Here is a 14,977-nt window from a genome sequence, read left to right on the forward strand (position 1 = left end):
AATGTTGTCATGAGAAAAAACAGATTAGGACATGAATAGACAATATTAATTAATGTATTAATTAACATGGAAAGCAGGTATTTATTTTTACATTATGTATTTTTTTTATTTCTTTGCCTCTTAATTAAAACTATTCCAGACACTAGTTCCAATACAAATAATTTCCAAGCAGTAAGTATCTGATTTCCATTGTACTCTTATGATATTTCTGGTAATTAGTAGAGAGAGAGAAAATTTTTAAAATAAATCTTCAACAGCATAGCTAGCAGCTTACCCTGTTAAAAAATCAGGATATTTAAACTAAACTAGCTGGGTTGTACCATTTCATAACAGATTGTTAACATTTGGTCCTGGTTTTTTTTTAAGATCCTATTTTCTTTGTGCCTTGAACATGAGAGTCTTCATTAAGCAGCCCACTGTGTTATTCCTGCTATGATAATGAAAATTGGGATACATTTCTTCTTAATCTGTTTATCTGTAAGACTAACTCATAATTCAAACCATTGCTAGAGAATCTTCTCTAATTAAATATATACTTTGCTAAAACAGTAGGAGCTATAAAAATAACATAGGCTGGCATGTAAGAACCAACTTCACTTTTGTCTTATTTGGAGCTATCTGTAGCTCCACACTGGTGGATTTTGCCAACATTTGCAAACCACAGTTGGTCTCTGATGTTCATTCCAATAGTAAGGACTAAATCTTAGTTTGTGAGAATTATCTACACGCTTGCTAATTTGACTTGATACATTTACTTTTATTTAGCAATCAATAAAATGACCACAAAGGACAGAATATATTTGTGAAGGATTGTAAGTGGGACAGTAGCTGGACTTAAGGCAATATAGTGCTGAAAAGGAAAGAGCAGTGCTTTTGCATGTTCAGCAGACAGTAGTGCTGCAGGGCTCTGCAGCACAAGGTAGCCAGCATTCTCCATATTAAAATAACCCCGTGTGTCTCCTGTTCCCAGGATCACATTATGCTCTGTGAATATCTCTGGATCCTTTTTAGCATGCTTTATAAAGGAGAGTGTATATGATGATGCTGTTTTATGTGCATATCTATGAGTGCCCTACCTCAAAATTTTGTGACTGTTGATTGAAGTAAAATCTGACTGATCAATCTCAAAAAATAAACTTCTCATTGTAATTAAAGCAGGGATCTAGGTTGAAGTCAGAGCCCTTACTAATATCCTCACTGATAGGAAGATTGTAGTGTGGACTCAACCCTCACTAAACACAGTAGAATCTGTGCAGAGACATTGTGAATGCTCTTACCATAAGGAAAACATCAACAGACACATTCCTCTTCTTAGATACCAGAGGATCCAAGTGGAATATGTAAATGCTTAAGAAACTATACAGTGAGTCAGTGGCAAAGACAGAAATAGAAGCATTGCCCTGCTTTTATTCCTATATTGGGCCTGAAAGAGTGAAGTGTAAGCTTATGGGAGAGGGAGGAAAGAAAAACACAGGGGAAAACACAACACTGTGAAAATCACTGTGTGAAGTGAGTTGCAAATGCTGTAAGCTTTGATCTTAACTCTTAATTAAGAAATTAATAAATTTCTTGAATTTATCTTACTTGGGATAGAATAGGAAAGTTCTGAGCAAAATAATGGAAAAAAAACCCCTGATAATGGAATGGATAAACCCTGGAATGGATAAATCAGCCTCTCAGTGACTTCAGAAAATTTGCAACCTTGTTCCATCTTTGAAAAATATAAACTTATCCAGAGATGTTAACACATGTATATAATGGCTTGATGTTGTATGTTTTTTAAATGCAATCACTGCATTTAAAATCTCTCTCTCTCCAAGAAGAAATTTAAATAAGAATCCAAATCAGTTTCCTTCTCCTTACCCTTTCTTTCTCCTTGTCTTTGTTCTTCCTTGTAAAATGATGTCATCCTAGACTAAGTGCTCACATGTTTTATATGATTAAGAAAAGATTAATAAATTAAAACTGAGCCTTTAACTGTTTACTATGAGTGCATTTGGAGCTCATGCCTCAATCCAGCCCACTGATGTGCCAGCTGGACAATTGAGGCAGGTTAAAACTCAGTGCTCAAACAGGACATGATAATCCAACCCAAGGCTCAAGGTGCCCCCTGGAAGGGCACTGCCATTGTCATGTCCTGTGCTGTGGTGTCACAGCTGGCTGGGGACAATGAGCCTGCAGCAGGTGAATGGCAGGGGCTGCTCTGTGCTGGGAGCTGTGAGCAGTGCCAGTGCCAAGTGCCACTGATGGTGTGTGCTCATACAGACAGTGGCTGGAGGTTGCAGCCACATTGATCCAGTGTCAGCATTTCTGCTTTGTTAAGTGGATGTAAGACCAACAGTGTTTAATTAAATAGTTAATTCAATTTCGAGATCTTGTCCAAAAGGGGGAGGATTATTATAACAAATTTTGGGAAGTGGTGTCAGTTTTTAGTATGTGGTCTCACTCTGTAAAATGTATTGAGGTACTGATAAAATGATGCTGTGGCTAAGTTGTCTTCCTTGCAGTCTGAAAAGCCATTGATAGCAGGTGAATCAGAATAAACTGGGGTTTGTGATTGGCTCTGGTGACTTTATAGCCCACTGGGAACTGATTTTAAAAGTCTTGGAAAAAAAAGTCATTGAAGGCAATAATGTTACATCTGAAACCAGTATGATTATCTGTCTATCCATCTATTCATCTCTGCATAGCTAAAGAATATTTTTGTACATATATGTGTGTTTGTACACTTATAATCTTGGCCTTATATATTATATTCATGCTTTCAATGCTATGTGAGTTTTGTGAACTTGATCATATACTGAGACTATGCTAGCCTATTTGTATAGGGGATCCAGCATTTACTGCTGAAAATGGTAGTTTATTACAGAGATAAGGATTAGCTGTATGAGTGAACTGGAAGCTGATGAATAGTTACTTGTTTTAGAGACTGTCTAGAGAAGTTAGAGGAAGAATAACTAAATTGACAGCTAAGTATCAGAAGCATATTTAGTCTGCTCAGACTTAAGAGAAATAATTTGAATTTATGTCATCCAACACAGAGTCCACTCTGTAGCTCTTCACATATTTTGAAGTTAATATGGTTCTTTCAATTGTTTAACCATGAATTTTAGCAAATCAGTTTTTGAGTTTGGAATACCTTTAAAGTTAAGTAAGGATGAATAAAAATTATGTAATATCCAACCAAATTACTCTTCTGGGAAAAGGGCCTGGCTTCTCTTCCAAATAGAAAGGCCAGAGATATCAAATTCACTTTTTGGGAAGCCAAGTATTACTGTATGAGAGCTTATGAATTCCAGTCTGTAGGGGTGCTGTGATGCTTTCTATGACCTAATTTGGAGAGACTGTCATTGCAATTAGGATTCCCTTGTAAGGGTATTAGGAGAACAAAAACTGTAGGTAAATGGCTTTCCCACAACACTAACTGGTGTCAGAGCACAAGGGGTACTCAGCTGTGAAGATGCCACCTCTTGCTGGCTGGACCATCAAGCAGCTGAACTGATTTCCTAGAGAGGTTAAGGGAAGTTGCACTGTTTTTACCCTTCAAGTCTCACATGAAAGCACATATGTTTTCTAGCACCTAAGTACTTAGTTTGTAAGTGCTTTCAGAGTTCTTTGGTATACCACCTGGATAACATGACTGTTACACTTTTAAAATTATAGGATTGCTCTGATTTTTCTTACAGATACTCGTCAATTTGAGAGAAAGCTTTGTTTTCATTACTGAAAAGATTAGAGCAAAAGTAGCTGTCTTCCCATCATGTCCTCCAGTTTACAATTGACATAAGGAAAATATTCCCCTTCCCAAGACTAAAGAGAAATGCAAAATACATGACATTGCTATAGTAATCCATACCTACATTATTTTAACTAATGTTTAACCTAGGTTAAGGTAACCAAGATGATGTGAATGGTGTTCACCATTTCAAAATACTATCTCTGTATACTTTTATAACTGACTGTTATTGCATTTATAAAACCAGCTTTAAAATTAAGATTAAAAGATCTGGTCCATCCCATGTTTCTAATAGAGGCATACACGGATCTTGAAGAATGAAAGATTCTTGAAATTCACTCTTACCAACTGTCTGAACTGGCAGAACTGTTTCCAAATTGTACTTAGATCCCTGTAGAAATTATTTTGTCTCTAGTTATGACGATATATTTCCAATATAGCAGAAAAATTATGTCTTTGCTTTGCTTCAGGGCATGTGAATTTTAATTAATTAAAAATAAATGTGCATTTTCCTTACTTTTTTGCCCATATCCCCACAATGTATAAATAATTTTTGAGAGATGATGTGCACTAGTTTCAAAGGACAGACTGCAAATGGATTTTCTGTCTACATCAGGCAGTGCCCAGCACTTAGAATTTAGAAGTCAAATTTAATCTCCAATCAACATGATTTGGCTTTAAAGAATTTCAGACAGCCACAGCACTGTTTCTTGTTTTGTGTTCATTTATTTCAGAGATTTAGTGACAGAGCCTATGAGCAAGCTGGCAAACTTTCTAGCACCTGGGTACTTGGTAGGCTGAATTTCAGTGCTTCATAAGGACTATTTCAGTGTCTCACCTTGTTATGAGTTATCAGAACTGGTTGGGCTGCACAGCCACACTACAGGGACATGAAGCACAATTGCTTCCTCAAGGGAAGATCCTGCCACTAGTAAGGCTTGGTGCTTGGAAAACTTGTGTTTGAGGATTAGCAGTGGTTCAGTACAGAGAATATCAGCAAGGCAGAAGTGATGCCAGGAGGCAGATAAAAGCCTTTTGAAGGCTTCACAACCCTATATTCGCTCCTCTTCCTCTGAAGATTCCACAACCCTATAATCTATCCAACACATATTTTAAAGCAATCTTTGGATTCTTCTCACTCATTTGACAGCACAAATTTTCTGTTACCAAAGTTAGGGTGTGAGCCCATAACGGCAAGCCTGATTTACCCACTTACTGCAAGCTCATGGCTGGACCACAGCATGCAAATTAACTGGGCATTGATGCTCAAGGATAATTCCAGACTTGTAGGCACAACAGCTAAGGTTCCACAGCCTACCCTTACTACTTTGGAAATTGATTCAAATTCAATTCTTGTTCTTAATATGCAAATTAATCTGGGTTTCCCCAGACTTCTTGCTGGTAAAGGCCACAGAAAATGCTCACAGTAAAGATCACTAAAAACTACTTGGAAATTATCCCTGGTCAGAAGCAAATCCAAATCTCTTGATTACAGTTTTGCCCCAGAAGTTCCAACAGCTCATACACTTTGCCACCTAGCGCCTCATGTTCCTTCTCTAGCAAAGGCTGAGCAAATTCATGTTTGAATAAAAACCAGATAAACAAAAGCCCTTGTCTGTAGTATATGCTTCTTTTCCTGTGGTAGAACGTGCCAAATATCAGTTGCACTGGCTATAGCTTGATTGCATGATAGGTACTTTCCTTGAGACACTCCTCTTTAGACTGTGGAAAGGTCTTTTTCAGTTCTTCCTTGATGCTCCATCTATGGAAACAATTACACAGAGAAATAGAGGTAGGATATATGATTGATTTTTAAGACTGAGTCAGGATAAAATAAATGATGCCCTTAGAAGTGAAAAATGGGAAGTGTCCCACTGTCACACTGCTCAGCCACAGCCATCTAATAGCTCCATTTACAGCAGTGCTGGTTGGGACACTTCACTGATGAGCATAACATGAGAAACTTTATAGAATAATTCAGCAACACAAGCTCTCAGCAGTGCTGCCTGGAAAATAGCTCAGGATATGTGTAGGATGCAACATTGCATAATTAGAAGGTGGTATTTCTGTGTAGTAAATACACGCCTCTTCGTTTTCTTCTCATTTCCCTCATTCCTGTCCATCCACAGTGGCAAATGTTGCATGTTGGTTTGTACAAATAGACAAATATTTCTCAGCAAATATAATTCACAAATGTCCTTAATAAATAATACACTTTAAAAGTTTCTCCCCTTTTGCACTGCCTGTGATTAGTTCTACTCCTACTGGCTGTGCCTGGCTGCGGCATTTCCTGAGGGATTGTCTGCCAGTTTAGTGCTGCTTAAACACACAGCAGCAAATTGAACCTTACCCTTTCCAACTTTCCAACCACTCCCTCTTATTCTGTTTGTCCAAGATAAGGGAAACTTGTTCTTTTAAGGATAAACTCCTTTTTATTATTATTTAGGGCCTGGTTCCACATTCCCAAGCAGTGCTTTGTAAATGGAGGTAGGCAGCTCTTGCTTTCAGATTCCTGTATCTGTATCTTCTAGCTTCATGTGCTGCGAAACCAATGGAATTGCTAGGACAGTAATGTCAAAAAAAAGTAAAAAAAAAATAAAAAATTAGGTTATTTTTCATCTGTGAGTAAGATCAATTCACACCAATATTGTCACCAAAATCTGTTCACTTAATTGCTCTTGTACATTCTGAGACAATTTCTTCAGCTTTCTACGAGAGGTTTGAATATTTCTATGCTGGTCATATCTCAAGAAAATAATTTATAATAAAATCCAGTTAAAAGCTTTCATCTGCAAATAGTCCTAAGCCTCTTTCCATTCTCACTCTGTTCAGGAGGAAAGACTCTTTCAAGTTTCATTTCAGTGGACTTTTTTTTCTCAGAGGACTTCTCTTGCCAATAAATTTATTTTCAAGAGTATCCAGGACCTGATATTCAGTCTTGGCAACATTTTAGAATCATGCTATATATTCTTATATAGCATCTGTAGGTTCAGGGCAGATTAAAATCAGATCAACTAGATTATTCCTAAATATTTAATGTGAACTCATCTTATGAAGAGAAGGTGTTTGGAGAATACAGAGATAGATTCCTGTTCTCACAGTCCCCAATGTGTATTACAATATTATTATTAAATTTATTACAGAATATAAATCAAATATGACTTGGCAAAAAAAAAAAAAAAATTCTCAAGAATCATCTTTTTTTTTTTCTGCTTTTGGTTTATCAGCCATAGAAGTGATTTTATTAGTATTAATGACACAGTAAGCAAACAGCGCAAGACCAAGACAGGAATTTGTTGTAATCACCATAGGTGAGGACTAACAAATCTTTATCAACAGCATATTAACTTTAGACAAGTAAACATTCTCATTGCAAGTGACTGTATAAGTTGATAGGAAAAGTGCAAAGTAAAATCCCTGCAGCTGAATGAGCTCTCACAAAAAATATGTCCTGCTCTAGGCTAAGAACCATGCTGCTATTCTGCCTAAAAATCAGAAAGTTTTTAAAACCTTCAAAACCAGTTGGGACTGAATATATGTGATTCAAAATTAGTGAATGGAATATGTAAGAGAATAATTGTTCTTAGTCCTCTAAACCCCCTATACAAACCCAAAAGAGATAGGTGGAGACCAAAATGTTCTCAGGGAAAGGAGAAAATGTCTCAGATCCCCTCCCCATTACAGTGAACCCCCCTTTCACTTCATCCCAAAAATATGCCTCCTCTAATAACACAGAACTACAGGCTGAGAAACATGAGGTCCTGTGTTGCCTGTTGACACTTGCTCCTCCTGCTTCATCTGTGTCTGTTCTCTGCCCATTTTGTTGCATCTCAGAGGGTGAATTTGTACAAAGAGAAAACTTGAAGTCTCTGTGAACACATCACGAGGTTTCTGGCAGACATAGAGACTGTGGATCAGGTAAGTGTCTAATTGGTTAACTGGATAGAAAGAGGAAAGCAGAAGACTTTTGGATCATAACAGAAGTGTATTTTAAATTTCTTTCATTCATTTCTTCTACACTGTTAAGAATCTGTGTGATTACAAATATGTTTTGGATGTGGTAATAAATATTTCTGTTTGTTTCTATTTTAACCTGGTTTCAGATGAGGGTGATTTCTAGGTAACTCTCTGCCCATATGGCTTTAATGACATTTAAACCAGGAGCATTTGGATACAATGGAGTCTTTGACTTTTCTGTATTTTGATGGTGATAACCAGAAGGAAACAGAAGTTATATATAGGTATGTCATCTAATTAGCCCCGTATGGCAGTGGGAAACATGGAAGGAGAGTCTTCCATTGACTGTCAATAACCTGGAAAGGCTCCTGGTGCCTAACAGAGCAATGACAAGTACAGCTTAGCCCACAGCAATGCTCAGGGTGGTTTTGGCACTGTTTGAACCACCACAAGCATAAACATACACAACTCTGAAGAGCTGAACTGCCTTAATACAGGTATAGTGTGTTTGCTCCACAAGCAGTGTAATTTAATTCTAGGACTGCAGCAGGACTGGGAATGTGCCAAGGAGAAGCTTTCAGTGTGCAGGAGTCTGCCAAACAACTTAATTAATTGTTAGTTACACTCTGCAATAAGATCTTGTCCAGAGGGCTTTGTATTAGAAGTGTAAACAGCTATTAGTGGGGTGCAAGATGTTCTTTCCAAAGCAGTATTTCCAAAGAATTGAAAGCCTTAGGAGTGAACTGCCAGAGATCCCAACTTTATGGCATATAGAAGAACATCTGAGGTTTTGGGAGCCCTAGAGTACAGCTCTTCCTATACAATGATTTGAGGAAGCCATTCCATATTTTAATTACAGAAGTAATGAAACTGCTCTGAGAAATCATCAGCTTCATATTGGTTATGGGTGTACCTGTTAAGTGGGTATTTCAATTAGCAGCATTGACTGGCACAAGAGTTAGACTAATATTTGAGTCCTTGTTATGTTGTTGTTTTGGTAATCAGAAGTTAGTGATGGATATTGGCTTACTAGTTATTGCATGTTTTTTACAGACTAGTATTGTTTCACAGTCTTTGGGAACAAATTATAAATTACAGTTTCCTCATTAATAATCTGCTATTTAGTCCCACTTCTTCTCTGTGGATTGCTCACAACATTCTGCAGACTACCTACTCATCCTTGCTCATTCAAATCAGACTGAGCTGAACTGGCTGAACACTTGTTGAAGATGGGAAGTGGTGAATAAATTCCTTGCTTTGTTTTGCTTGTGTGCACACCTTTTGGTTTACCTGTTAAACTGTCTTTATCTCAACCTATGGATTTCCTCATTTTTACACACCCCCATCCCACAGGGAGATTGAGTGAGTGGCTGTGTGGGCCTTAGCTGCTGTCTGGGATTAAACAACACCAGTCCTGGAGGTGGAAATCAATGCAAATCCAATGAACCTAATGGTGTTATTTTGTGAACACAATGTGCTTTGGACCCCTGGCATAATTGCCAACTATCCCTGCTGCACTGACTGAAATCAGTTCAGCATAAGCCAGCCCTGTGTTACACCTTCAGTGCCAGTCATTTTGCTTAACTTATTTAATATTTACTGCTTTGCTGCTGCTGCATTAATGAAACCACTGAAGTCTATTCAAGGGTGACATTGCCAAAGAGCATCCCAGGCAAACAATGGACACCTTGTTGAGAATGAACACAGACACTTTGGATCTGAGTGTTTCCTTAAACCTGAAATCCTCACTGGTAAAGGCAAGAGAGCCTCCACAGCATCCAGGATCTATGCTCACTCAGCAGGCAGAGTGACATGTGCCTGAGATGACCCAAATCACAGTGGAGAACAAAAAGCCTACCATCTTAGTTACAGCAAAAACCTTAATTAGAAAGCTCTAGCTAACAAAAAAAGCTTAATTAGTTAATCTTTGTTAATGGTTTCTTTTGACCAAAGTAGGACGCAAGTGTCTCCACAAGCAGTTCAGCTGCCATGTCCAAAGGATAGGCAATTCTGGAAATATTTATTGGCATTTTTGCAAGCAGCTGAGATCAATGGTCCCTCACTAGGCACAGCTGTAGCTGGATGAGGCTGCATGCCTGCTATCAAGATAGTAAAATCAGATTTGAGATCCCAGCCCTTTGCCAGTTACTCAAGTCAAAAGGAGTGAGATCAGACTTCCTTGTTGCATGTATAACACCAGTGTTGCACACCTGACCTCAAAAGCACAGTTACAAGATGAAAAGAAAAAAAACCACACTATTTTTTTTAACTTAAGCAAAGCCCAGGCTTTGTGTTACAAAGCGCTAACAAGAAGTCACAACACAATGAAATGCATCAGCTCTTTATTTAGGTGAAGAATCCCAATTTTTTGTTTTCCCAAGTGCGCACAATTTTTAGTGGAAAAAAAAAAGAAATGTAAAGAGAGGCTGTTCCTTGCCCGCGGAGGGTCACAGCTCCCTGGGCATGCCCCGCTTGGCTGCCTTTAAAAGCAAGGCCCTCCACCACCCACCTTAGCGGGTGGGGCTATGAAATGGAGAACTCCTTTGGCCGAGGATTTCCAGGAGTATGCCACTTCCCTTGTTACCAGCTGTGAGTATTTGCTGTTGGAATGCACAAGTGATCTGTTGGGTGTTTTGTGTTTGTCCAGGATGAGGGGTACCTTACGAAAACAAGCATGGGGCCTGCACTGTTATTGCTTTTCCAGGGACTTGAAGCCCTTTTGCCTCTTGTTTTGCGTGTCACTTGTGGCCTTGCTCCCGTGCTCTCCTGCCGGGCCGAAGGGACTGTAATAACTTGGTTTTTCTCTGAGAAACGTGGTGGGACCTGTAAATGTTAGCCTGAGGAGTTATGACATCCCATCCCCTGCTCAGGAGAGGATTCGCCCCAGGATTTCGAAGTGCCGGTCTCATTTTCCTTTTCTCCCTGTCCCGTTTCCCCAAAGCTCAGGTCGGTCCTGTCTCATCCAAAAATCGACGCCACCCTGCCTGTCCCGTCCCTGCCCTGCGCGTCCCCCGCGCCCACAGCTCCGCTCCCCGGGCCCTCCGCCGCCCTCCTCGGAGCGTGGGGTGTGCAGTGCGTGTGCCCGGCTCCCGGCGAGCCGGGACGGTTCCTCAATCCCGGCCCTAGCGGCTCTGGGGCAGGGACGGAGGGATGAGGCCGCCGGGCAGGGCTTTCGCAGCCGCGGCACATCGGCGGAATGCGGTACATGCTCCACACCGCGAGCCTTTAGGTGGAATACGGTAGCGGGGACGGGGCCGCGGGCTCCGCAGCGCCTCTGGCGGGGTAGGGGTGGCATCTCTGTGGTTCCGGGTGCGGCCCTGCCGGGAGGCCGAGCGGGCGGGTGCTTCCTGCCCGGCCTCTCTATGGTGACTTTCCGGGGGGAAGGGCCGGCGCCGGCGCCGCGCGCCTGCGTGTGCCGGGCCCGCCCGCCCCCGCCGAGGCCGCTGCCCGACGCGCAGAGCGGCGCCGGCTGCCAGCGCTCGCGGCGCCGCCGGTGCGGAGGAAGGCGCGCGCCCCGGCCCCCGCCGCGCCCCCGGGGCTCCGCGGCGGCAAATGGTGGGGCCGGACGATGCCGGAGCTCCGGGCGGCGCAGCCGTGCTTCCCGCGGGCCGGCAGGAGGCGGCGGCGGCGGAGGAGGCGGCAGAGGAGGAGGAGGACGGGGAGCGGGATGGGAGCCGGGGCTCGAGCCGGCGGAGCGGCGGGCCGGGGCAGGAGCGGCTGCTGCAGCGGTACCTGGCGGCGCTCGGCCCCGCCGCGGCGGCGGGTGGGAAGCGCTGCCCGGAGAAGCCCGCGAACGGAGCCGCCTGCGCCGTGGGCCCCTGCGGGAGGATGACCAACGGGGACGTCGGCTTCCTGCTGCCGCCGCCGCAGGAGCCGCCGCCGCCCCCTCGGGCGAGACGGGATGAGCCGAGGCCAGAGGAGGAGGAAGCGAAACTGCAGAACGGGGGCTTCCTCCCCTGCCCGGCGGGAGATGTCCCCTCGGGAACCGCCCTGGAAGAGCCGCTGAGGAGCTGCCGGCTGCGGGGCGAGGCGGAGCGGCGCGGGGGGGCGGCGGCCGAGAGCCCCTCGCCGCCCCGCAGCCCGGGGGGCGACGCCGGCAGCCGGACCCGCCGGGACCGGGCGGAGCCCGCCGTCCTGCCCCCGGCGCCCCTCGGCTTCACGGACGTGAACCTGAACTCCCGCAACACGTACGAGGTGAGCCGCCGCCGCAGCGCCCCGGAGCACCTGCCCCACGGAGGGAGCGCGCCCGCCGAGCCCGCCCCGCCGCCGCAGGAGCCCGCGGACAGGGCCCGGCACCGGCTGGGCATCGCCGGCGCCGGCAGCAGCTTCGCCGAGTTCTTCACCAGGTAAAGGAGGCGGCGGGGCCGTGGGGGGTCTGCAGGAGCGGGTCTCGGGCAGCGGGCTCGGACTGCGGCTCACACGAGAGCGGTGCCCACCCTGACGGGCCCTTTCGCTAGCGAGCCGGTACTTTTAGGGCAGGATAGAGGCTTTGGACGTGACAGTAAGGTGATAAAGGCCCTTTTACTCCTACGAACTACATGGACTTCAAACTGGAATTCGCTTCCTTTACCAGGGCATATCACTGAATGATCACAGTGGTACTCATTAAACTTCTTGGAGAAGAAAGTGAAAGTTGTCGGTCGTGGGAATTGCAAAGTGTTACATAGCGTTTGCTACTTGTTGAAGCTGTAGATAAGAGTTTGCTTATTTAGTTCTAAGTGTATTGTTGAAAACTTCAGGGACTCTGCTTTGTGCTTGAGTTGACTTCTGTTAAGTTTCTAGCACAAAACCAAAAGCTGTGTGACATCCAGCTTTGGCGCCTAGGATCTCTGCTGCATTACTCTCTTTTTAGCATACTGTACAGAAGGTGCAGCTGGACTATAATAATTTATAGCACACTCTGTATTACCTTTATTATGTTTGAAGTGAAGAGTTTAATTTCCAGTAGTTTTAAGTGTTCAAAACAGAGGGGTTTAGTTGTTGTTCAGGTCACTCTGATAGGACAGTAGGTCTATAAGTGTTTTAGGATGACAGAATAATATTAGTCTGTTAACTGAAGAATTGAGATGGGATAGGTTTGATCTCAAAGTGAGATCCCAAATTGAGAAATGGGCTCCCTCTGCCAGCTCTTAGGAAAGGAGGAGATGGATCCTTGAGGATAAGGATAGTAGCAGTTGAAGAATAAGTTTGGTGCACCCACTTTGTTTCTGGGAAGGACTGAGAGGTGTCCTGCTGTTCCTACTATTTCATATTAGTGTTCTTCCCTTCCATGCTTTTTTTCTTTTTCCCTGTGTTACGTGGACTGCAGTATATTGTATGAGAGTAGCTTGGTTGGAGCATGGTGCTAATAAGGCCAGGGTTGTGAATTCAATCCCTGCGTGGGCCAGTCACTTAGAGCTGGACTTGATGATCCTTGTGGGTCCCTTCCAAGTCAGAATATTCTGTGATATTATCTTCCTTTTGCCTCACTACTTGAACACATTGACCAATAACATTTGTATTGTTGCTTTTTGCCCCAAATCAATAATTTATTGAAATTCTGGAGCATTTTCCTCATAGATGCTATGCTTAACTCCATGTGGCAACTAAGCACCATGCAGCTTCTTGCTTAACATCCCTTCAACCCCCTTCACCCCTGGCCCCAGTGAAATGGGGAGGAGAATCAAAAGTAAAACTTGTTATAGTAGTAAAAATAATAATATAAAGAAAAGAAGTGATATACAGCACAATTGCTCACCAGCTGTTGATTAATGCCAGACCCTGTCCCCACACACTGATCAGCCCTTTCTGGGTAACTCTCCCAGTTTGTTCTGCACACTAGATTTTAGTGTGGAATCCTTTTGGCCATTTCAGATCACCTGTCCCAGCTCTGCTCCCTCCCAGCTTTTTGTGTACTTCCTCTCTGGCAGAGCATGAGACACAAAGTCCTTGACTTAGAATAAGCACAACTTAACAACAAACAAAACATCAATGTATTATCAACATTGTTCTGGTACTGAATCCAAAACAGTGCTCTGTACCAGCTTCTAAAAAGAAATTAACTCTATCCCAGATAAAACCAGGACAATAGAAAAGTCTGAACTTGGTGTGCAGTAGAAGTTGTCAATGTACACTGATATTTGCTGGTTCTAGTGAAGGCTTGGGTAATAGATGAGAAAGTTTAAGTGCTTCTATCCTGACAAAAGCTATAGTGCAGACACTCAGTGAAAGAGTGACTCTCAGCAAATCCTATTTCACAGTGCCTCATTGGCCCAGCTGGCTGCTTTGGTGCATTTGGCCTGGTGAGCAATACTGGCTACCTTCAGTTCTGCATATACATCCATAGAAGAGCCTTAGTTACAGCTGATTTAATCTCATCTGCCAAAATGAGATTGGCTAATGAAAACGTCCAATGATTTTACTGAAAAATTCAAGCTTGTCTTGCTTGGTAGATTCATCTCTAGATACATAAATACTAGAGTGGGTAATATTCATTCTTATGAGAAGTGGTAATAGAACTTTTATAACTTTTTCAGTATAATGTTCTTGTCTTCTGAGCTGATATTTCAAAAGCTTAGACTTCTCACTTTTATTTTAAGCTGCCCAGATTCATTCAAATCTGACAGTTGCCAATGTAAGTAGGTTATCCTGTAGTTCTTAAGAAGAGGATATCACTAATGAGAACTAAAATGGTATAAAAAAATTGTCCTGTGTTTGAATGTTTGTAGTAACTCTACTTTCTTGTGAAGTTCTGGGGAGAATTTTGCTTGTATTTTTGAATGTGCACAGACTTGTAATTGATGTTGCTTCCCAGAGTTTGAGTTGTACTGAGTGGCTGTGTACCCGAGAGAGAACAGTTCGTTTGTGTTTTGTCACTGTGTAGCTGCTCCAACAATGTAAAAAAAAAGAAAGGAAGGTACTGGATACACAGATACTGTGCTGCACAGATAGCCCAGCAACCTGGAGTATTTTATGTAGGATGTTTTGCTTGTAATGCTCTGTTGAGTTTGCAAACTGTCTAAAATTTGATATCTCCCATTGTGTTTTTCTAATAGCCATAATGATAAGGAAATTCTTCTAAAAGCTGAACATTTCTTGCAATTATTTAATTAAATAAAGAGAGAAGGCAAGGGGGAAGTCCTACTGCCTTCAGCTTTATTGTAATTGCTGTGACTGAACAGTTTGATCAGACAGATCTGGGTTAGGAGGCTGCTGTTTCCAGCTGTTCCAGCTTGTTCCCAGCTCTTCAGTTATCAGACTGACCTGCTTCATAGTTCTTTGAACTAATCCATGTTAATTGTCTGT

General features: G+C 42.7%; 1 protein-coding gene across 2 annotated transcripts in view; it reads left to right on the forward strand.

The window, feature by feature from the left end:
* Nucleotides 1-11,162: 11,162 nt before the first annotated feature.
* The window catches only part of TBC1D12 (TBC1 domain family member 12), a 40,622-nt gene continuing 36,807 nt past the window's right edge, over nt 11,163-14,977 (forward strand). For both annotated transcript variants that reach the window (XM_056495072.1, XM_056495073.1), the window contains exon 1: nt 11,163-12,039. In XM_056495072.1, the coding sequence (XP_056351047.1) occupies nt 11,246-12,039 (794 nt within the window). In that variant the 5' untranslated portion in view covers nt 11,163-11,245. The remainder of the gene's footprint in view (nt 12,040-14,977) is intronic.

This window comes from Oenanthe melanoleuca, chromosome 6 (genome assembly GCF_029582105.1).
Source record: "Oenanthe melanoleuca isolate GR-GAL-2019-014 chromosome 6, OMel1.0, whole genome shotgun sequence".
Taxonomy (NCBI): domain Eukaryota; kingdom Metazoa; phylum Chordata; class Aves; order Passeriformes; family Muscicapidae; genus Oenanthe; species Oenanthe melanoleuca.